General features: G+C 40.0%; 1 protein-coding gene across 3 annotated transcripts in view; it reads left to right on the top strand.

The window, feature by feature from the left end:
• MLC1 (modulator of VRAC current 1) overlaps positions 1-24,857 on the top strand; it is a 62,701-nt gene that overhangs the window by 15,069 nt on the left and 22,775 nt on the right. For all 3 annotated transcript variants that reach the window (XM_089684645.1, XM_089684649.1, XM_089684647.1), the window contains exons 6-8: positions 3,908-4,009; positions 10,780-10,851; positions 10,947-11,063. In XM_089684645.1, the coding sequence (XP_089540771.1) occupies positions 3,908-4,009; positions 10,780-10,851; positions 10,947-11,063 (291 nt within the window). The remainder of the gene's footprint in view (positions 1-3,907; positions 4,010-10,779; positions 10,852-10,946; positions 11,064-24,857) is intronic.

A 24,857-nucleotide genomic window follows, 5' to 3' on the forward strand; every position in this document is an offset into this window, starting at 1 on the left:
CAAATATGCGGCCCCACGGAAAAAAGCCCAGTTCCGTGAGGCCGCATATTTGTGGAATTGAAGGCAGCTGACAATATCTTGTTTTCAGTAAAATGGGCCAGTTTGTGGATCTCCAGATCAGCATATGTCCAAGAACATGCTTTAAACTAGGAACATGTTAAAGTGGACCTTTCCCCCCCTTTTACTTAAAATGCCATCATCATACATCTCTCCATGATGATATGAATTCATATTACATTCAGTAGTTAGGCAAACATTATTTGCTTTCACTATTTTATTGTTTTTCCACTTCCTGATATACCAGGGCCTCACAGCTGCATCATGAGAAGTGCCTGTGATGTGTTTCAGGGGGCAGACCCAGAGTTCCTGGCATAGTTCCAGGAAGTAAAGGGAGAGAGAGTCATCTGCCCTTGTAAAATGGCCTCCGTAAAACAAGAAGGTGAAGGAAATGAGAAAAAAAAAGTTATGCGATAAAAAAATAAATAGGTATCTATAGATTGACATTTCTGAAGGTACTTTTGTTTTAATGTTTATGATAAGGGTGAGGTTTCTCTTTAATTAGTTGTGCATATGTGGGATTTTCACGCCACTTCGCCTAATGGCTTCCTACAGTTTGTTCACCATAGCAGCTTTTGGTGCTTGTTTAGTAGTGGCATGCTAATGCTATGGTCTCAGATGTACGCAAGGTTCTCTTAACAGCTATTTTGCATCTAAATATTTCTCTACCTTTCTGACGAGTTGCATGGCTTTAAGCAAACCATTCACAAGCAGTTACTGACTAAACGTAATTGTCTTTAACAAGAAATGCAGTAAATACTATAGAAGGAGAACATTCTATACTTTATGGATTGAGTCATGTTGGAGGGACTGGCATGCATAAACATTTAACAATGTCTTCACATTCAGTTGACATATCACCCCTTCTCTAAGGTATTTTATTTCTGCCTTTATTGTTTGGGTATGGATGTGATGTTGTCACTGTCTCATTACCCTTAGCTCTTCGCACTCATGGGTATGTTAGATGGTGTAGCTAGTGTAGACATTCACTATGATCTCCGCAGAAAGTTGGAATTTCCCTTCTACTCAATTATTATACTCCTGCTTTAATTGTTTGAGTATGGGGTGATGTTGACAACCTACTATTACACTAAGCTCTTTCCGCTGGAAAATCATAAGGATGACGTACTATATCTGGCAAAGGATCGTTACCAAATGTGCATCACTGTTATTCTCTCTAGTTGTCTGCTTTGCAGAGATTTGTTTTTACTTTTTTTCTTCATGTTAATCATTGTAAAAAAAAGAAACCCTCTGGGGTTCAACAATCTTAATTGCAAGCCCAGGCATAGTTTGGTAAATCCAGCTATGCCTTTTCTTTGACTCCTCTGGTACTAAAGGTTTCAGACCTGTGTACTGGCAGACACAGGGCTGTGGATAAGGGGGTGCCAGCAGTCCTCCTGTATGGGGCCCAGGCCAGCGGGGGGGCACAGACAGCTGGGTGAATCAGGTGTGGGCAGGGAGAGTGATCAGCACTGCGGGGGGGGGGGGGGGGGCATTTGCTGGAACTGATGAATGGTTCTCTCTGCAGCAGCTGAAAGCTTCTCCTCTCCCTACTGCTGGCTTTCAGCTGCTGCAGAGAGAAACATATAAGGGATTGGTGCCGGTAATCCCCCCCGGCTGCACTTATCACCCCTCTGTGCACCATACATTTTCCCTTGCTGCCCTGGACCCCCCGTGTGCCCCCACCCCCACAGTGCTGCTGGCTTCTCTCCTCTCCTTCCCTCCAGAAGATACTTTAGGTATTTTAATATAGACGTTTGAGTAATGATCTTTCTCCACAAGACAGGACAAGTCCCTGAAGCTTTTGAGATAGTTAACAATGAACAGGGGCTCAACCTGGAAGTTTATATGTAAAATAGGTACTCGAGGTATGTGCTTAACATGTAGCCCACTATCTGGGCGAGGCACTGTAGGTGGTCCTATCCTTTGACATGTTAGCCATAGTCATTGAGTAGTGGCTCAGTTTATGCTTACCATAGTCAAAATATGCATTTTTGCCCTTTATGATATGTGGGTAGTATCTTTGCTAAGACAGACTTGATTCTTGGCTTTGGAATAATTGACATGTTAAGTAGCAGTTAGGCTGACTGTCATAAGTGGAGCAGGCACTTTCGGCTTTTGATATATATATGTTATGTAAACAGCAGCTCACTGTTTAGTTAAGGCAGAGCAAGTGTTCCTAAACTTTAATGCATTTAACATTCTGAGCCATGGCTTAGTATTTGGATGTCATGGGAAACAGATTTTTCTGGTCTATCATTTGACTACCTTGTGAACAAAGATTCAGTGTATCTTTAATGTACATGAAATAAAATTATCATCTCCACGTACTGAAAAACTCTAATGCAATGGTAGTGTGTGTCAGCGCAGGCATCCCATACTGATAAAGAAATGAGAGAAACACCAAGGATTGATGATCAGATATGGATGCAAATAATACAATAGCTTATTAAGAAACACAATATGTAGTTAGAATAAAAACTTGAATGATACTCTCCTTCCAGCCTAAATCATCCCACTCTTAAAATAAAGACAACGTTGTCTAACCCCTGTGGTGATCCACAAAATCAGAAGCACAGCACATGATCCAGTGCTCTCATATATCTATGAATCAAACAACATGGCATCACTGAGTATCCGTAACAATGTGGAGATAAACCATGTGAGCAATGTAGATGAGCAGAGAGTGGAGCCTGCAATAAAACGTATGTAAGGTGAGACAAGCTGATGTATAACCGACAGTAGAAATCTGTGTATCTTTAATGTGACTGCCATGTGAACAGCTGTTTGATGACTATCTAAGGCTTAATAGGTGCCACTAACCAACTCTGGCTCTATATACAGTATGTCAGTATGTCAGTTACAGGTAAGGCAGGAACTTCAGGTTTTATAAAAGGGGCTTAGTGTCCAGTGAGTTGTATATTTCCTCATTTTAGTTGTATGGTATTGGGTTTTTCTTATGTGCTTAAAGCTGTAATTTGGTTGGAAGTTAGATGTTTCCAGTCTTGGGCTGAAGGATATATTATATTTGAATCCAACAGAAAACAAACAATCCTTGCAGATTCAGTGTAAGCTGCTTGATATAGTGCTAATAAATAACACACTCACACACAATTATGAATAATAAAAAATTACCACTTATGTTAGATACAGTACATAAACATTTTTGGTTATAAAAAAATCAGCATTATCTCAAGCCTCAGCATTACCAATGACCTGCAGCCACTTTTCACACTGCAGATCAATGAGCCTACTTAAAACAGAAATGACTTCTCTTTTCTGGTGTTCAAAGCAAAGTCATCAGTCTGTGACTGCAGTATATGCATCCAAATGTGGAAATATTCTAAAAGGTGAACAGTGTATGGTTACTGACTGCTGCTGACTGTTGATGAACATGTCCAGTAAACAGCTGCTTTGTGAATTTTATTCCTATTGTAGTGCTTTTATTAGAATAGTAATTCTGAGTTTTCAGTCACACTAGAGAAAGGGTCTTTTCTGCAATTGCTTTCCTGGGAGATTCTTGAAACAGAGTTACCATTATAAATTAAATTTGATTTTTTTTTTAAATCTGATTTTGTATAAATCGTGAGTCCTATCTAGATTCCAGATCTGTGTTCTTCATTCGTTGTAGCATTCTTTTAATGTGTTTTGGCATGTGGTACCATTTATCCCTACGAAGGATGCAGTTGTTGGAAATTGCACCAAAAATGTAGCAAGTGGGATTAAAAAAAAAAAAATAATAACATTTATACTGGGCAAAGATATGAACTGTGCCCAAACATCAAATTAAACCTATTGTATAATGAACAATTGAAAAAAATATATATATATGAGTTGCCCTTTTTCCTAGATAAATTTCAATTTGATGCTCCTCATTCTGATGGAAATTCTTATGGCAACAATAGTGATCATTTCTGCAAGATCGCGGGTGGACTGCTGCCCTGAAAAAAGAGTGAGTAATGCCAATTTTTGTTTTTTCTGTGTTATTTATGCTGCATTCATCATTTTTTTTGTTTGACAGATCCACTTTGTAAAAAGAACTCTATATTTCACGTTGGTATCTGTTTTGTGCTGTTGCTGTTGTTGTTATCTCCCTTGACGGAGAGGTAGTGTTTCGACAGTATCAAACCCTTTAATAATAGTTTGTAATTTTAGCTGTTTACATAGATTTTACATTTTTATCAACAAATATAATGATGCATATTAATAATAGAACTTAACATAAGATATTAAAGAAATATTGAAGTGATGCATGGTCTTTGTCAGAGCCATTACAAGAAATACTAGGCTAACGCCAAAAAAACTCTGTTTTCTTGTTCATTCTGGACACAGAATTTAGTTATTCTGAGACGGTTGGGTTATATAGGTAAATTCAAGAGGAACTGGACACCGATAAGAAAAAAAATAATTGGCCAGCCAAGTATAACCCCATTCTCATCAAGTTTGTTTTTTACTAGTATCTTAGGATGATATTAATGGGATACCTACGTAAGCATAAGCAGTTTATGTTCTGAAAAAAACAGATTTTTTTTTAACGATGCTGAGTGTATCTTTGTCTGATCCCTACGGCAGTAGGTATTAATTTGAATCCACTGATCAGTATTAGTCTAGTAGTTGCCTATCTATAAAATTTCCAAGACAATTTGGTGAGCTTTCATCCAAGAGGGGATATACAGGGGACCCTGAGAATCTGAAACCAGGAGCTTAAAAGGATTTACAACTTCTAATACGCAGCCAGAAAGGTAAGCCCCTTGTTTGCTTACATTTGCGTTATTAGACTTTCTAGATCCAGTAAGGCAGTTTTGGAAAAAATGATACCTAATTTACCTTCCTTAATCAAACTGTATTGATTGGTGGTTACCTGTTATTTTGTCACTGTCCACTGTCCATCAGATTGTTATAGGCAAGAAAAGAAAGAATAGTGCAGTTAAGCGTTTATATGAAGTAGACATCCGCTGTAAAATTGTGTTAAGAGGCAAGAGGGTACATATGCAGGTAGAGAAGAGAAAATACTGGGCATTAAGCTAAATATAGGAATGAAGGGTAAAAGACCATCAGAAAATGCCTAGTTCAAGAGAAGTGCTAGAGAATATATGAACCGAGGTAAGATTCTGCCTTTACTGAGCCCCTAGCTAAATAGGTAATGTGGGCAAAAGGAATTTTAATGATAAGTTGTGGGATAAATTTATGGTTAGGTATGCACCACAACTAGCAAATTCTAAAACATGGGAAGCAGCTAAAGTATGCAGAAATAAATGTCAAATTGTATTGGGATAAGGAGTAACAGAACTTTTAGCTCTGGACCAAATTAAATATTCTATAAGTGGTCAGAGAAGGATGGGTCAAGCAGTACAGCTGCCCGTCTGATCATAGTAACTAGAGTAACAGTAAGAAATAAGTATGTACAGGAGGGGAAAATTTAAAAGAGAAACACAGCAGGTAAGACCCTGATATGAAACTAACCAGTCTATGTACTGCTTCAGCTACTTCCCTTGTTACCTTAAAATTACAATTGCAATATTAATGTGGTACCTACTGTATGTACTGTAAGTATGTTTATAAAAAAACTCAAATTCATCGAATAACCAGAACAGTGATTTGGAAAGGTGATGAGTGTGTCTTTTTGTGTGTTCTCTCCTGCAGTAGTTATTATTTGGAACCATGGATAGGAGTTGCCTGTTTAGAAATTTTCAAAGACAGATGTGACGCAATCTTTGCAGACCATACTGGCTGAGCATTGGGAGCTACTATGGTTATTGCAATTGTTGGGTGCCATTGTATACAACATTTTCTGTTGGTTTCATAGAAAGGGTCAAAAAGATGGATAATTAAGTGCTTTTTCCTCAACTGGAGGGTCCCTGCATTTTTAGTGTGAGATGGCTGTTCCCCCTATTACTTCTATATGCAAGAGACACGTGGTTCCACCTGCTCTGTGACTATTCACAGTTTTTACCTTATGTTCTCCATTAGGCTTCCCTTGTTAGGTGGTGGAGCATGTTTGAATTCCTAGTGCAAGGGGAGCAGGCATGCTGAATCTGATCTCTTCAGCTTGCAATCAACTAATTGTTCTGCCGTGTCCTCCTAAGGGTCCTGACACTGGCATCCTGGATCATTGTCCCGTTTCAGTTAGTCCATTCCTCGGTGTCTTCTCTCAGGTGTAACTCCCTCCTCTGCATTAACCAGCAGGAGTTCTCTGCAACCATGCATGAATTTTATTGGCCAAATTACAACGATGCTTGCTGACTCAGAGGCCTTCTGTTGCAGAGGCTGTGTCTGTTGAAGAGTCTCACAAACCTGTCTCCGAGGAGCCGCAGGCACCTGCCATAGCTCCTAGGCTTAAAGATACCATATTGGTTCTACTTGATGCAGTCCGCACTTTCTTAAAATTAGAACAGTCTGTACCTTCTGTTAGTTCTGTTACAAGTCTGGGATCCCTGAAAGGCCTCAAGACTGTCAAAACCTCTCCGGTACATTTCTTAATTGGTCCTATTCTGTACAGTGACTGGGAAACTTCTGATAAACCACTCACTCCTCCCAAATGTTTTACCATCCAATACCTATTCGAGGAGGCATTTCTATAAAAGTGGGCTGTTCCCACTGTGGATCTGATGATATCCCACCTTAATAATATACCTGTTGAGGATGCACCAGTGTTTAAGGATCCCACTGTTAAATGTTTCAAAGCATTGTCTCCACTAACCCTGCTGTGCAGCTTGCCATAGCTGTATGTTGTGTAAACGGTTAGGTTGATAGTGTCAGTCTTTTTTCCAAAATGTGTCTGCTGTCAGTGAACATACTGAGAATTCTTTGGCTGAAATGTTGGGTTCTGAATTGTCAATGTACAAAATGTCATGCATGCCTTTTGATGGTGAATAGCTTGTTGGTGCCTATTTGGACACCCTCATAAAGGATGTTAACCGGGGGGGGGGGGGGGGGGTGGGTTAGGTACTCCTTTTTCCCCAGCAAAAGAAGCCTAAACCAGAAATTGGGAATATTCCTTGCCCTCGTGAAGCCAAGAAGAGTTCTTTTCCTTACTCTCAGGCTTTTATATATCAAACTAATGCCGCGCAGTACTGAAAAATAAATATTATACCATTAAATCAAATCTATATACTGTGATAAACCAATCTCTGCTGAAAATGTGATAAATCAGTCCTAAATTACAAAAACAGTTCAATGTGTCCATAATCTTTATACGACTGAATCCAATTTAAAGAAGAACTCCGGGATAGAGTTAAAATCTGTACAATAGCCATATGTGGATTTCATCAAAACTGCTAATGTGATTAAAACTCACTGTTTTAAAAATCAATAACGTAATTTTTTGCAAAGCTTCCTCTTCAATCCTTGCGCTCTAATAGGATGGATCTCAGAAGCGGTGATGTCACTTCCTATTAGTGTTCGTCGCCACTAACTGAGACTACAAATCCCTTCATGCCCTGGGATTTAGTCTCGAGTGGGCACTACCTTAGGTGTGTGTGTATATGGCAGATCATTGTTCTACTCACAGGACACTGCACACACACATGTATCGCTGCATTCTTTTCTACTTTCACATTTTGGAGATTTTAATAACCTACAGGCGCAGACGGAGACTCCCGGTCTGTCAGTAAGGTCATAGTAGGTGGGACAAACCAGGAGTCCCCTGGCCCAGCACTCTAACAATGCAGCACACTGGGCAGTCAGATTCCCAGGTGCACCCACTGCAGCGAGCGGCGATATATTTGCATCACCGCTTGCTTTTACATGGACTACAGTGGGGAATGTGCAAGACCAGTGTTGGAGGAATATAAGGACATATCAGCCACCAGTCTTGTGAACAGGATATAAGGGGGATAGAGGGCCTTTATGAAATAAAGAATGCTGGATTTCTCACCGGAATGATGACTATGTACAATAAAATCAACAATTTATTAAAAGGTATGGAAGCACCTACAGTTGTATATAATAAAATTTTTTCCCGGCGTTCTGCTTTAAACATAAAAATTTGTGATATTTAGTGTTTCCAAGGATATTGTATTCTCTTACAGATGTATCTCTGTGATGTTCATTCACCTTAAATGCAAGTCCCTTCACCAACACCCCAAAACTCTCACCTTTGACCTGATATAAAGAAGGTCTTTCCCTTTAAGGGTATCATAGGTTAGGACTGCTGTTTCTCTCTTCTATGCCCAGATGCCCGTTCAATCCATCTTCATACTCCACAATCCTTGGGTTTTTATTCATGTAAAGCTTAAAAAAGGAAATGATATTTAGTGCTCTCTATATATTCAATAATATTTTTTATTAAAATTAGCCAAAATTATAAAAACTCAACTTCAAATGTGCATGTATCTGGGTGCACAACAGTTAACATGCATTTCAATAGGAAAGAACCTTTCCCAAAATGGCCAACTGTGTATTTCTGGGTAGTAGCATGGCGTCACAGGCCCCTTCCAACGCATTGCGCCACCAGATCAAGTGACTTCACCAGAGGATAAGATATCCCATTTTCAGCATAGATTGGTTTATAACAATATATAGATTTGATTAATGTTATGATATTTATTTCTCATTACTGTGCGGCACTAGTTTGATATACAATTCTTTGCTGGTACATGTGGGAACACAGAGAGTGTGAGCAGCAGTGTGGCGAAACTTTATTAATTTTGTTATTTCATTTTTCTTTTTTTTTATGTCCATTTTTTTTTGTTTTCACATTTAAAGGCACAGTGTATTTGTGACACATTTATTTTTTAATGCAGTGATTGCAGGAACAAATTATATAATTTGTTTGGAAGCAGGTTGGAATTAACATTTAAGTATTGATATAGCACTCTGTATTGATTGCGCTAAGGTCCTATACAATATTTATGTAATCCCAGGCTTTTACTGCCAAGACCAGACCCAACCAGGATCCCTGGTCAATCTCAAACCCTGAGCCCCTAAATATCTCTCACCTTCTGACAAGTCCTCGTCAGACTAAAGGGCTGCTCCGACAGATTACTAGACCTACATGCTGCTCTTTCAGATTTCTGGAGCCAGGGAATTATTGCCATTGTTCCAATGGAAGAAAGGTTTCAGGGGTTTCCTTCCCAACTATTTGCTGATTCAAAACCAAAGACTCAAACTCTACTGTCCAGGAGCTGTCCAGTGCTGCAATTATGAGCTTTCTGACTTGACTTGATGGTAGCGTCATTTGAGGCAGTGCCTTTTCATTTTATATTCTGTTGTCATGGAACTAATTTATTCAGTCTCTAGACAAACAGACTCACTTGACAACGAAGACCGGGTTATTGTCTGTTGGTTCAGGGATCTGGCTCTGGAGTTGGGAAAATACTTGTTAGTGCAGGGGACTTGGATAACAGAGGAAAGTAGTCTCCTAATGAATATTATGGGGCTTTGAGTGATATGGTTGTTCCTGCAATGCTAGACATCCTGGAAGGGCCAGTCGGACAACACTACAGCAGTGGCATACATCTACCACCAGGGAGGCACCAGAAGTCTTGATGTGGCAACATAAGTAGAAAGTATTCTAGTTTCGGCAGAACTCCATGTTCCAGCATTATCTGCCATTTATATTCCAGGTGTGGACATTTGGCAGGCAAATTCCATCAGCCCAGTAGCACGCGGACCCCCGGGGATTGGTCCCTATGCCCGGAAAGGACCTGTGTCATAGGTGGGGGATGCTGGATTTGGACCTTCAGGTTCAACAACAAACTAGACAGGTTTATCTCCAGATGCAGAGATCCTCTGGCAGAAGCAGTGGATGCTCTGGTGAATCTTTAAGGTCAATACAGCCTGATCCACACCTTTCCTCTTCTGAAACTCTTTCCACATTTACTCCACAGGATCAAGATGGAGAACATTCCGGTAATCCTGATAGCTCCAAACACAAGCAGAAGCCCTGGCCTTAAGAGACAGTTGTCTCTCTGATTCTCTAGACAGGTTTGTCTCCAGATGCAGAGATCCTCTGGCAGAAGCAGTGGATGCTCTGGTGAATCTTTAAGGTCAATACAGCCTGATCCACTCCTTTCCTCTTCTGAAACTCCTTCCACATTTACTCAACAGGATCAAGATGGAGAACATTCCGGTAATCCTGATAGCTCCAAACCCAGGCAGAAGCCCTGGCCTTAAGAGGCAGTTGTCTCTCTGATTCAGTAAAAGTTAAGAAATCTACCTCCTGCAAGATCTACCATTGCACATAGAAGGGTTACGTCAGAGGACTGTGATTTTGTGGGGTTTAAATTTAGTTTTGTCAGCACTTTTTAAACCCATTGGGGATGTACTCCTTTCCACACCCACTCACAAGGTTTCTTTCCTTGTTGTCATCACCTCTGCATGGCAGGTACATGAACAAACTTTGGACGTAAGGTCCTTCAAGCCTTTGAGCTTCAGGCTGCCCTTAGTATTACTGTATTGTTATGTGGGCCTGTAAGTGTTTTATTACTATTGCCCACACCTCAGCTGGGCTGCTTTTGGATGCCCCAGTGGTCTCAGAATAGCTGAAACCCCCTTAAAGAATGACAAAGTAAACAGGGTTTTTGTACGCAGGCCCCACCTCCCTGCTTTTGTGATGTACACCTCCTACAGACTCAGGTCTGCTATACAGAGTAGCTCCTCCTTTCTGTTAAGAATTTAGACTGGAATTTTGTCCTATACTTCCCTGCATATAAAGGTCATAATACGTGGTTCACATAATGGATGCAAATCTCTTTTTTGCTTATATCTCCCTCTCTATAGGGTACAACTTGTGGGAGCTCAAACAATCTAAGACATGTTCAGTTTCCTGCAAGGATGATGAAGTTTTTCTCTGTAAGTATTAAGGCAGCTTGTCCATAGATTTTGCATGTAAATAATTATAAAATACTTTTATGAACTTGTTTTCTCTTTTTTGGTGTGTTTTTCAGATTATTGAGGTGGTAGTTGGAATGTCTGCAGTATTTGGTGGTGTCATTGCTTTACATATTGATGCACTCCTACACAGTCCTTATTTGTATGTCTCCATCTTTTGGGTATTAGCAGCTGTGAGTATATAATTGGATAACTATTTTTTTAATCCTGTTTGTAAAAAAGAAAAAAAAAAAAAGCTAATGTTTTCTAAGATAAGTATTATCTGCCAAGTTATTTTTCTTGTAATTGCTGCTGTTAGTTCACCAAGATTCTGCATAAGAGCGCTGCACATTTTTTCTTCATGTTATCTATAAATCAGTCTTAGCCATTGTTTAAGTTAAATTTACTGTGACACCAGTATACATAGAGTATGTACTGATTCATGCTTGGATAATGATTTAATAATTACTTGCTTGTTTTCTGCAGACATTAATCTTCCTTAGTTTAGTAAGACGATATTACATTCTTGTTCTTATACCTATATCAACTTGCTTCCTGAAGGCTGTCTCATAATGAACACTATATGCTGCCTCTCTATATTTAGATTATTTCAGAATTCATCTATTTGCTGGTAGAATCATGTAATTTAACTCACTGCATGTTTTTATTGAAAGAGCTTACTGTCTTACTGGTAGAATCGTGTAATTTAACTCACTGCATGTTTTTATTAAAAGAGCTTACTGTCTTACCGATAGTTTTTTTTTAATGGGTTTGAACAGGACTACAGTCACTCAGACTGTAACCTAAACCCTAACTTAAGCACACTTTGACCTATTTAGATCTGTTGAATTAATCTTCATGACAACTGTAGGAGATGGGCATATAAAGCCATATATAATTATACAGGTTCTCATTAGGGGGGGTATTACAACATTCATTTATTAGCTTGTCAATTTCTGACTATGCATTTGTTTCAGCACTTACAGAGCTATAAATTCAGATTTGGGAATTCAGTAAGCATTTATGACAGTTGTCTTGTGATAGGACCCTTTAAAACTACTTATGCCTAATTCAGGCAAGCATTTGCAGCAGTTTTGGTACAAGCACTGACACATTTCAAATTTGGGCAGTTCTTACTACTGCCACTTTTAAGAATCCAATTCTTAAAGAGTTAACACCTGTTCACAGATTAGGAAACTGGAGGTAGTTAAGAGCAGCTCTGAGTTGGCATATAGGGGTATACGAGGGCTCAGACTGGGGCATGTCTATGCTGACTGGACTGAATAGTGGCTATGGATCACCCACTTTTGTTCACTGTCAATCAAAAGGCGGACATGACTGGGAACTAGTCGCTCTACCCACTCCATTACAAAGCTCCTCGACTATGCACCTTTCTGTGTGCTGAGCACAGAGACTGGGAAGGGAGTGCACTGGGGAAGGGTTTCCAGTATGAATGTTCTGATCTTCAACAGATTCATGTGCCTTCTTTTGACAGGTACATTAATCTGGTGCACGCAACAACAATTTCGGTCTGTTGAGTCCCAAGAGAATTCTTAGGAGAGTCTACAACACTCTTTATGAATTCCCCCAAGAATGTTTTATATTTTCTGTGCTCTTTTTGTTTAGAAAGGCTTCTTTCCAAACATTCTTCATTGTAAGGTAATATGGCTAGAGGTGTAGTAATATCAAATATCAATTCTTTATTTGAAGGCCCTCTATTTCTATACAGTCCTCCAGACAGTTATACTTGGTGGTGGTAGTTGAAAATAAAAATGTTGATGCCTTTTTCCTCCCTTTTTTATTGCATCCCATTGCCTATAAATAATAGTATTACAAGAAGAAAAAAATTATGCTGCTATTTATAGCTGCATTATAAATAAAATGTCACAATGGCTTTAATTTATTTACAATCAGTTTAAATCAACTTTAAAACTTTTTGTTTCACACTTTCATAAACCGGTAGAAAACAGAACTGGTGAAATAGTCCAAATGATATGCAGGTTTTCACCAGCTGTTAAAAGTATTCCTTTCTAAGGCTCCATGCACATTAGCGTTTTTTTTAAACGCAAAAAAACGCTTTTTTTAGTAGCGTTTAAAAGCGTTTAGGAGCATTAGTGTTTTATTACCATTTTTACAGAACATGTAGAAAAAAGCTGTTAGGAGAATCATAAGGCTCCATGCTCACCAGTGTTTTTTTAAGCTCTTAGAAGCTATTATAATAATAATAATAATTATTAGCATTTTTCTTTCTGCTCCTAGAAGCTAAATAGTGTTATCATATGTGTCCATGCACACTACTTTAGGCTATTAGCATTTTTTGAGCTTCAGCGTCTAGAAGCAGGGAAAAAAAAGTTTTTGTAGAGTTTTTTGGAGTGTTTTCCCAGCAGAAAAGATGCTAAATGTTCCTAAACATGCCTAAATGCTACTAAAACGCTCTTAACAGTTTTTTTCTAGCTTTTTTTCCCCTCAGCATGTACTGTAAAAACACTAATAAAACACTAACGCTTCTGAACACTACTAAAACGCTAAAGGAAAAATGCTAGAAAAGAGAAAAAATAGTACTGCGCTAACAAACAAAATAATAATAAAATTAAATTCAATCCATAAAAAGGTGTAAAATATAACGTTCTCAGGCAATAAACAAAATTTGTATACAGTGACAGTGTATATTACACTATAATGACTGGTGTAGATGAGGTCTACACATAAACTGAAAAAAAAAACCCTAGCACGGGGTGTATAGCATACTGGACCAATAATAAACAGCGGATAAAATATATGTAATCAAATGCATTTAACATAAATCTATTTAACATAAATATGTAACATCAGGCATCCCTGATGAAGTCACGTTATGCGTGACACAACACAGCATGGTAAGTTTGTACACAAAGATGGTGGTGTTCGTAGCCATAACCGGAAATGACGTCACCATGTTTTACTGCACCAATGCCACAAAAAAGCCCGGTTCCAATATGCTTGACAACACCTTGAAAGGCCTAACCAGGCCTTTTTGTGTCATTGATGCAGTAAAGGCTTCTTTCTGCCACCTCAACCATGCAGCTCATTTTTGTTCAAGTGTCATCATATTGTGCTCCTTCAAAACAACCACACTGTCTTTTTCCAGAGCAGCCTGTATTTTTCTTGAGGTTACCTATGGGTTTCCCTTTGTATCCCGAACAATTCTTCTGGCAGTTGTGGCTGCAATCTTTCTTGGTCTACCTGACCTTGGCTTGGTGTTAAGAGATCCCTGAACTTTCCACTTCTTAATAGGTGATTTAACAGTACTGATTGGCATATTCAAGGCTTTGGACATCTTTATATGTCCTTTTCCATCTTTATAAAGTTCCATTGGCTTGTTACGCAGGACTTTTGACAATTCTTTTCTGATCCCCATGGCTCAGTATCTAGCCCAGTCAGTGCTTCTATGTAAGAGCTAACAAACTCATTGACTATTTATACACTGACACTAATTGCAATTTAAAAATATATGGGACATTAACCTCTAATTGGCATTTTAACCCGTGCATGTCACCTTGTGTATCTGTACCAAGGCCAAACATTCCAGGGTATGTAAACTTTTGATCATGGCCATTTGGGTGATTTCTGTTATCATTATGATTTAAAAAGGAGCCAAACAACTATTTGATAATAAATGACTTCATATGATCATCATCCTTCAATAAAAGAGCATTTTTTGGCATGATCAGTCATATTTTCAATATCAATGCCAAAATTTCACAATTTCTGCCAGGGTATGTAAACTTTTTTTTTTTTTTTTTAATTTAAATATTTATTAAATTTTTCATGTTAATACAAAAACCCAAAAAGGGAAATAATTCTCATACAAATACACATTTATAACATTTCTACCTTTCCCTTACTAAAAAACTCTTTTCTTTCCCATCCCACTAACCCCCCTTCCCGCCCCTCATCCCCCCTCCTCCCCCTCTGCAGACTCTAGCCTATTCTAATCTCTTGAGGCTTATTAATTTTTTGCTAACATCCTAGATCATATTTTCCTATATTTCTCTTTCAATCCTGCTCTTTCCCACTTTTCCCATCTCCTAAAATAAACTCTCATCCTATCTTCCTGCATATGGTATGATCTTTCCATTCTACCTATCTGGTTTACTCTATCAATCCAGTCTTCCTCCTTCGGTACCTCAGGTTTCCCCCAAAACTTGGGTATCAACCCTTTCGCCGCATTCAAGAAGTACCATATACCTGAATCTTTATATTTATTTACAGATGTCTCCACATTGTGTAGGAGGCACGTCGTTGGGTCTAACCCTATGTCAATTTCAGTTATTTCTTCAATCAGTTTGACTATTATCTTCCAAAAAGCCTGGATTTTCGGACATTCCCACCATATGTGAAACACCGTGCCTATCTCTCCACATCCTCTCCAACACATATTTGAATTTTCCCCATTCATCTTGTGTTCTACACTCGGTGTAATGTGCCATCGTGTCACACACTTATAGTTAACCTCAACCTCTTTCATACTAACATTATCGTGTATCAATCTAAACATCTTTCTCTGTCTATATTCATCAAACCCAACTCCCATATCCCTTTCCCATTTTGTTATAAAAATTAACTTTGTGTTTGTGTCTAATTCTGTGAGTATTCTATACACTTTTGAAATACCGTGCTTCCCATCCCTTCGTGTCTCTAACAACCTTTCAAACATATTCCACTCCTGTTTTAATCTCAGGGGTTTCGGTAGATTTCCAATAAAACATTTCAATTGATGATATTTCCACTCATCTATTCTAATAAAAATATCTCCCTTCTTCTCTATTAAATCTTTAAGTGATCTCAATTCCCCCTCCACCAAAACATCTCTCAGTTGGGTATCCTCCTTTCTAAACCATCTCCCTGATATCTTATTCTTTCCCGGGGGAAAGTACTCAGTATTTGTGAGAGGCATTAATATAGAATTAAATTCCCATTTCATGTTTTTGTGTAAATTGTCCCATACCCTAAAGACATTTAAAGTGTAGATACTTGTACTTTCTTTACTTCCCCTGAACTGTGGTGGGACCCATATCATCTGACTCAATCTAATGCCACTAAGATCATTTTCAATTGTTACCCAGCTTTTGCCCTTATAGTTAAATGTCCAGTCATATATTCTTGCTAAAACCACTGCTTTATAGTATCTCTTGACATCTGGTAGACCCAATCCCCCTTTCTCTTTAGTCCTACTCAATGTTTCATATGCTATTCTAGGTTTTTTATTCTTCCATATGTATCTTGTTAATATTTTTTTCATTATCTTAAAGAAGGCTTCTGGAATTTTAATTGGTACCATTTGAAATCTATACAATATTTTAGGCATAATTACCATTTTGACTAGGTTTATACGTCCTATCCAGGATGGATTTCCTCCTTCTAGTCTTTTTAAATCTTCCCTGATCTCATTTATCAAAGAGATATAATTTAGTCTATACAAATGCTTAGATGAGGCAGTGAGTTTTATGCCTAGGTATTTTATCTCTTTTTCTCTCCATATAAAGGGGAATTCTTTTTGTAGTTTTTCTTTTTCATTCTTTGATATGTTAATATTCAGGATCTCTGTTTTCGTTGGATTAATTTTTAAATTTGATAGTTCACCGTACTCCTTCAGAATCTTCATTATATTTGGGAGGGTTATTCGGGGATTCCCCACATAGAACAATAAGTCGTCCGCAAAGGCCGCTACTCTATGTTCTATGGATTCTATCTGAATTCCCTTTACCGATCCACTATTTCTTATTATTGACAACAGAGGTTCGAGTGACAATACATATAGCAGAGGAGACAGTGGACAGCCCTGTCTTGTACCATTAGACATTCCAATGGGTTCTGATCTCTCCCCATTTACCGTGATGATTGCAGTAGGCTCCCTATATAATTTACTTATCCACTCTCGCATTCTATCGCCTATCCCCAGTACTTTTAAGTTATCCATCATAAAGCCCCAGTCCACTCTATCAAATGCCTTCTCTGCATCAATTGACAAGAGCACCACCGGGGCTTTCCCTTTTTTACTTTTCTGAATTAGCATCAGGGTTCTCAAGCCGTTATCTCTACCTTCTCTCCCCGGTACAAAGCCCACCTGGTCTCCATGGATCCATTCAGGCATCAGATCCCTCAACCTGTTTGCTAACACCTTTGCATACAGTTTAGTGTCTGTGTTCAATAATGAGATAGGTCTATAGCTGGAGCACTGAGATGGATCTTTTCCCTCCTTGTGAATAAGTACTACATGGGCCTGTAGGGATTCTCTCCTCACTTCCATCCCACCTCCCAGAGCATTCATGTATTTCTCCAGCTTGGGTAACAGTACTTCACTAAATTTCTTATAGTACTTAACTGTATAGCCATCCGGGCCTGGGCTTTCCCCCCCCTGTGCTTCTTAATGCTATTTTAATTTCTTCCTGGGAAATTTCTGCGTCTAGGGAGTTCAACTGTGCTTCACTTAGTTTTGGTAATCCCGCATTTTTTAAGTATGTCATCTTTTTTTCATTAATTCCCTCTTGAGCTTCTTTTAGAGGGCCTTGGGGACTAATATTATATAACTTTTTGTAATATTCCGTAAACACTTTAATAATCTCTTTATTTGAGTGGACCAACTCCCCCTTTGAACTTTTTATCTTTTCTATATAGTTCCTATTTTTCTTTTTATTCAAAGCTCTCATTAGATATCTTCCTGGTCTGTCTCCCCATCTATATCTCTCATTCAAAACCCTGTTGTATACTCTTCTCTTCTCCTCATCCATCAACCTCTCTAGCTCATCTTTTTTATCCAATAACTTCTGTCTCGTATCTTTTGTTATTTTCTTCTTATGGTTCTGCTCCAAGTCCAATATTTCTTTTAAAAGCCCACTGACCCTCTCTCTTCTTTCCTTTTTCTTCCTTGCTCCTGCCGCAATCAAGATTCCTCTTATGAATACCTTATGACTTTCCCAGACTGTAGCTATCGATACTTCCTCTGTTTCGTTCTCCTTAAAGTATACCTTAATCTCTTTCTTGATTTTCTGAACTACATCCTCATCCAGAAGAAGACCCTCATTTAACCTCCACCCTAATCCTCCAGTCCACCTTCTTCCCCATCCCATTTTCATTACGACCGGGGCATGATCCGAGAACGTCCTTGTCTCTATGTCAATTTTAACCAGATGATCTATAAGTTGATGGTCTGTTAAGATGTAATCTAATCTCGAGTATATCTCATGTGCATTAGAGAAGAAGGTATAGTCTCTGTCTTTCATATGCATTATTCTCCAGGTGTCCACTAGTTGATATTCATGCATCGCTTTTTTCAAAGATCTCAGAGACCTACTCCCCTCTCTTTGCACGGAAGAGGTATTATCCTTTTGTGGGTCCATACAGAAATTTAGGTCTCCAGCTACTATCAAGCGCCCTTTTTTAAATTCCATTAATTTTTTCAACAGACCCTTCATATACATCTCCGGGTTTTTATTAGGGCAGTATATATTAGCTAAAGTACACTCAATCCCCTGAAGTCTCCCTTTTAAGAATAAAAACCTCCCCTCCGGGTCGGTTCTTCTATCCTCCAGCTCAAATCTCATATTCTTTGCCAAACCTATTGCAACCCCTTTTGCTCTTTTAATTGGAGAATCCGCATAATACCATGTTGGATAGTATTTGGATTTCAATTTCACGTTTGCCTCTATCTCAAAGTGGGTCTCCTGTAAAAATACCACTGACGTAGCCCTATGATGTAACTCATTAAACAACCTAAATCTCTTCCCTGGACAACTCAGCCCGTTCACATTATAGGTTATAAACTGTATTTCTTCCATCATTCCCAGTTAACTCCATCTCTCTTCCAAATTGCCTCTTCCTCTTTATCCCTTCCGTCCTGCAGAGTATTGACCCAATACCTCCTCCCCTTCCTCCCTCCCACCCAACTCCCGCCCCCTCCCCCCTCCCTCCCATTCTCCCAACCCGCCCCCCTCCCTCGCCTTTCCCTCCACCCCCCCTCCCGCCCCCCATTTTTTTGGCCCTCAACCCTCCCTCTCATTTTCCCAACCTGCCCCCCCCTCCCCCCCCCTCTTTTTAGGCCTATTGATTGCCTACCAATCATTTGTGGTAATACTATCCACTTTTGATTTAATCTATAGGGCAAAAGAACTCCCACCATGGACAGCTTTCCGCCCTCCCCCACCTCCCCCTTTAACCTCTAAGTCCTACCAAAATATCTCATTAACAGTGGTTTGAGGTCGGTAGGGATAAGGCGGAGAGAGACAGGAGGTAGAGAGAGAGAGATAAAAAAAAAAAAAAAGAAGGGCTATCTCTCTCCCTCTCCCCCCCCCCTCCCCCCACCAACAAATTGCCAGTCCTCTTTTCTTTTCGTTCTGATTTCCCAGTGTTCTTCTTCCCAACCAGGAATCTCCATTCTTTGTAGTTTGAGTCTATCGCAAAAAATTTTCAAATCTTCTGGGAACCTAAGATATGCTGTAATTCCGTTTCTCCATCCTATTAGGCACTCAGGGGTCCCCCATCTATATTGCACCTTCTGTTCTTTCAATCTTTCCAATAGAGGTCTAAGGGTTCTCCTTCTCCATAGAGTCTTTGGTGACAAGTCCGCATATATCTGTAAGTCCTTTCCTTCAAACATAATTACTGATTTTCCCTTTATCCTCTTCCAAATTTTATCTTTATCTAGGAACTCACAAAATTTAACAAGTATATCTCTTGGCCTTTCCTTTCCTGAATTTCCTTGGGGTTTTCCTTGTCTAAAAATTCCTTCTATTTTAGTCTTTTCCATATCAGTACTGTCCATTATGGAATTTAATATTTTACGGACCACCTCTTGCAAATTTTCTCCTTTTGAATTCTCTGGGACCCCACGTATCCTAATATTTCTCCTCCTGTTCCTATTTTCTTGTGTCTCAGCCTTATAGAGCAGTTTTCCTTGGGCTTTCCCCATATTAATTATTTCTTTTTCCAATTCAGCAATAATTTGGGACTGATTTTTAACTTTTTCTTCCGTTTCTTCCACTCTCACCAAAAGGTGTCCCAAATCATTTCGAATATTTACAATTTCTTGTTTTATTGTTTTCTCCAGATCTTTGAACATTTCTGCCATTTCTTTTTTGTTTGGTATTTGTAGCTCTGTCTCCATCTCTATATTGGCCGATATTTGTTGGCTGCTAATGTCAAGGCCTAATGATAGTCTAGGGCTACTTTCCAGGCTTAGATCTACTTCACCTTTTCCACATTTACCCTGAGACCTTTCTGGAGTTATATTTCCCTGGGAAGTGTATTTTTTAATAGTACCAGTCTGAGTCCCTTTAAGCCCACTTCCTTTTGCGCTTTTATTTTTCATTCTTCTATGGCTCTTATTCTTCTTTATAGGCTCGGGGGTTAGGGAGAGGTAGCTATTAATATACACGTCACACCTTATCCACTCATTTGATTTTCAAGCTTTTTCATTCGTCTTTCCTCTTCTCCTTTCCATTCCTTTACATTTCCCACTCAAGGGGGTCCCCTCTCTTTTCTCACACACTACCTCTCTCAACAGCCCACAAGAAGCACGTTATTTATCGAGACTCGATCAGAGTCACTCACCCTGCTTGTGTCTCTCTTCTTCTCGGGACCCGGCCTGCAGCTCTCTTCCTCTGTCCTTCAGCTGGGCAGTGTGTTCATTTTAGGGGTTTCTCCAGAGAATCCTCCGCCTTCCTCTCTCCAATCCCCCGTGCCTCTCCTCCTTCACCAGCAGGGCTCAGAACAGTGGGCCAACCAGCAGGGCCCCAAACAGTGGACCGACCAGTATGACTCCCAATAGCTTAGTACAGTGAAGGTCTCAGCCAACAAGCCAGCAGACAGAGCTCTGGGTAGGGACCGGCTGACAAGGCTCTGAGCACTGGATTGACAGACAGCGCTCCAAGCAGTGAGGCGACCAACAGGGCATCAGACTTTCAGCCGTCAAAGAGGAGACCAGGTATTGGGTCGGCAGCCGTGCTCCAGGGAGTAAGTCCGCAAGCCGGGCGGCTCCTCTCTCTCTGCTCCAAACACCGGCCGGCTTCCTGGTTTCCCAGTGATGCTTAGCGGCTGGCCACGTGTCTACACCGCTCCACCTTGCCTCCCCGCAGCCCGACACACCTTCACCTCAAGCGCCGCAGCCGATTCCCGTCCCACGGGTCAGCCCTCCCGCAGAGCTCCTCCATCCATCCAAGGGGGACCACCGCACCGCAGCTCCACATCACAGATAGTAGTTTGGGGAGGTGGGTGAAGGAGCTTATCCGAGAGCTCCTACGTCGGGCTCTCGTCAGCCGCCATGGTTAGGCACCGCCCCCCCAGGGTATGTAAACTTTTGAGCACAACTGTATACACCCCGTGCTAGGGGTTTTTTTTTGGTTTATGTGGACCTCATCTACACCAGTCATTATAGTGTAATATACACTGTCACTGTATTTAAATTTTGTTTATTGCCTGAGAACGTTATATTTTACATCTTTATATTATTATTTTGTTTGTTACAGCAGCACTATTTTTTTCTCTTTTTTTGGATTTCTCATAGTGGTAGAACACTGTATGGGTGCTTGCTGCTTTCTTGATTTTTTGTTTTATTTGTAGTTTAGGTTTTTATTTGGTTTGTGTGGCAGTGCATTAGAACTTTACCATTATTATAAAAAAATTATTACCAGCTTTTTTCGAGCTTAAAAAAACCGCAAGTTTGCATGGAGCCTTAAAGTATCAGTCTATATAGGTATTGCATTCTTCAGGCCACTAGATGTCAGTACTACTCAAACTAAAATAAAGTGTAGTGGGTGTAATTAAATACTGTACCTAACAACAAGTGTATGCGTATGGTGGTTTTCCACAGAGGAGTGCTGTTTGTGAAATCTGGGGAATTGGTTGTCTCATCAGCTTAGTAAGAAGACCAGAAATGTTAGCCCAAAATCATTGGACCACTGGGCATAACCACCAGATGTGGTAAAAAGTGTCTAAGTGCCCGCATGTGTGAAAATAGTGTGTGTGTGTGTGTGTGTATGTGTGTGTGTGTGTGGGGGGGGGGGTTAACCAAGTACACAGTGCACAACCAGGACCATATATCACCTGGTTAGGACCTTGCAGTTGGTTTCTATAGCCAGAACATTACGGGAGCTAGATTTCACTTTTTACCATATTTGGTTCTATTCCTCTTCATCAACAGTTTTTTCCAAATTGTTATGCCATTGCTGAGTATATGATGGCGGTTGGGAGGAAGCAGGCGAAGATATCAAGGTATATATAAGCAAAATCATGCCAGGAGCATGTGGATCATCTTCACAACTCCATTGTGCACTGGCCCAGCCCTGAAAAGGTTTTCACGACTTCTAAACATTTTGCTGATATTCATCCTATGGAAAAGGATTTTAAAAAGAAATGGTCTATTCCAGTAATGGAAGCTGCCCAGGGGCGGACTGACCATTTGGAAACTCGGGCACTGCCCAAGGGCCCGGGGTCAGTAGGGGGCCCCATGAGATGCCCCTGGTACCTTTTTCCTAGGCTTTTTGAGTTTGGGCAAGGACACAGGGGCCCCATGATCCCTATTGCCCAGGGGCCCCATGAGTTGTCAGTCTGCCCCTGAAGCTGCCATTTCAGTTTTTAATAAACACCTTACAGTTCCTACTTTTGGGTGTTTTCTCTTTATTTATTTTGTTGGTAGGTGCTTTGAAAGCTTTTTAAAGTCCCTATATCCCCTTATAGGTCCAGCCCTGCAGCCAGCAATAACTGCCATGTATATTTGCCTTTCTGTTACTAGCTGGTTGAGAAGCATGAGTAGAACAGGAACCTGTCATTTAAGACTCTGCTCTCATAGAACAATTACAGATGAAGTCTTCAGCCCCATTGCTTTGTGTCCATTCAGTGTGTCCAGATCTATAGAATCTCCCTTTTCTCTGCACAGGATTTTGTGGGAAAAAGCTTGGTCTGCTTGTAATAAAGGTCTTCTTAGCATGCCATTTGATGGTTAATGCCTCTTTGGAAAATCCCTTGACATACTCAGCAAAGAATTAACTGGGGGAAAGATACTCCCAACCCACAAGAAAATGCCTAATTCTCCTAATCCTATGGCTTCTCCGTCCACTCACAGAGAGGGATCTTTCTATTCTCCCCAGGCATCAACCTCAAAACCAAGACTTAAAGTGGTTATAAAGTCTCTTTTTTTAATTAAAAAAAAGGTCATGGGTTGGCATTTGGATATAAACCATCCTGGACCTCTGTGTCTAATTTGTAATTTCAAAGGGGTACAAAATAGAGTTTCTATTTCTGCCCCCATCCTCCAATCTGTTAGTTTCAGAAAGAAAGGAAGGTGAAGGTGTATTTATAGACCACCTTGCACCAACTTGTGCCACAAGGAGTGGTTGCACCAATTTCTTTAGTCGGACAGTTTCAAGGTTTCCATTCAAACCAAATCATAACCAAATGGGGGCCAATACTAGACTTGAAATCCTTGAACAGCTTATTTGTGTTCTGAAATTCTGGATAGAATCTATAAGATTTGTCTGTGCTTCTCTTAGGGTAGGGGAAATTCTTGCATCAGTAGACAAACAAGATGCCTGTCTCCATATTCCCATTTTCCCATTACATCATTACTTTCTGTGTTTTGCTGTGGGAGACCAACACTGCCAGTTTGTGGTACTGTCATTTGGGCTTTCCTCTGTACATTGAGTGTTCACAAAAGTGCTTGCCCATTATGACTCTTATGCTTGTCCATTATGACTCTTCTTAAAACCCAGGGTATTCATGTCACATGTTACCTGGATGACCACTGCTGAAAGAATCCTCAGCCCAAGGCCCAATCCTGGCCCAAGGCTATTCAGTCACTGGCTTTAATGGCATGGCAGTTGAAACCCAAGTCCTAAAGGAAAGCTGCTCTTTCCAGCTTAGTGATTTCTTAACACCTGTACCAAAATTAATATAGCAACAAAATAATATCTCATATAAAAATCAATCAAAAACAATAATTAAAGTCCTATGAAAAAGTCTCTTATAACACCGCTGTGCAATGTGTATAAAATAAATCTTCTCTCTTCTTTAGTGCCAACTGTGCTACCACCATTAGGTGAAAAACCTGCTGTGACAGACTCAACCGTGACAGGGGCTTTTGGAGGGGACTGCAGGCTAGCCTCTTGCATAATGGCCATGGCCCTGTAATCTCAGGGGGCTCTATTCTTTGGTGGGTGCAGGGGGGGGCCTTTGGAGCAGTTTACTTCAGATTCAAGTCTGTCTCCCAAAAAGACACAGACTCTGAGAACTGGAGGACCAGGATACAGATTTGGGGTCTCTGTGCCCAAACTAGCATTGACTGCTTCAAACCACCTCTTCCTAGACTCAGACACTCTAAGAAGATGTTGATATAATCAGCTCAAAAAAACCTCATGCTGAGGGTTCTTGCTCTAATCTGTTTATGAAGGTGTTATGTGTTTACTATCTTCTACAATTTGTGCCTCCTAGGTGTGCATTCCCATTGTTAATTGAATTAATTGAGTCACGTATTGTTTGCCTGTTACAAGTCCTTCTAGAGGTGTCTGCATGATAGGATTAGACGATGTCAGCTTCACCTTGTTATCTAATCAGTATGTTTATCTCAATGTGCAATATTTGTTGTATTTTGGGGGCTGCCCCTATTTCTGGAGTGTAGAAAAACTGTAAAACTGTTCTGTTCAATAGAGTAGTTCCAGTTGGCATCCAAGCTATTCTCGTCTATCCTTGGGTGCAATGCTTGGCTATAATACCTTGGTCCTGTGTCCAACCATGAGGAAGCAGTTCTCTAATGGAACCACCCAATCTGGGTGACAGGCGTTCAGTAAAACATCCGGCTCACCTCACTTTATGACCTCATCAATAGGTTATTATGCGCTCAACATGTGGACACACTTGTGTACACCCTCTGTGGTCTTCCTCCATCTCCTCTCTCGACACCGCCACAATATACACTGTAATGCAATGGTATAAATGCTGATTAAAACTTACCTGCATGA

Source organism: Staurois parvus, unplaced genomic scaffold (assembly GCF_062004578.1).
Source record: "Staurois parvus isolate SC_StPar_1 unplaced genomic scaffold, SC_StPar_1.0 ptg000019l, whole genome shotgun sequence".
Taxonomy (NCBI): Eukaryota; Metazoa; Chordata; class Amphibia; order Anura; family Ranidae; genus Staurois; species Staurois parvus.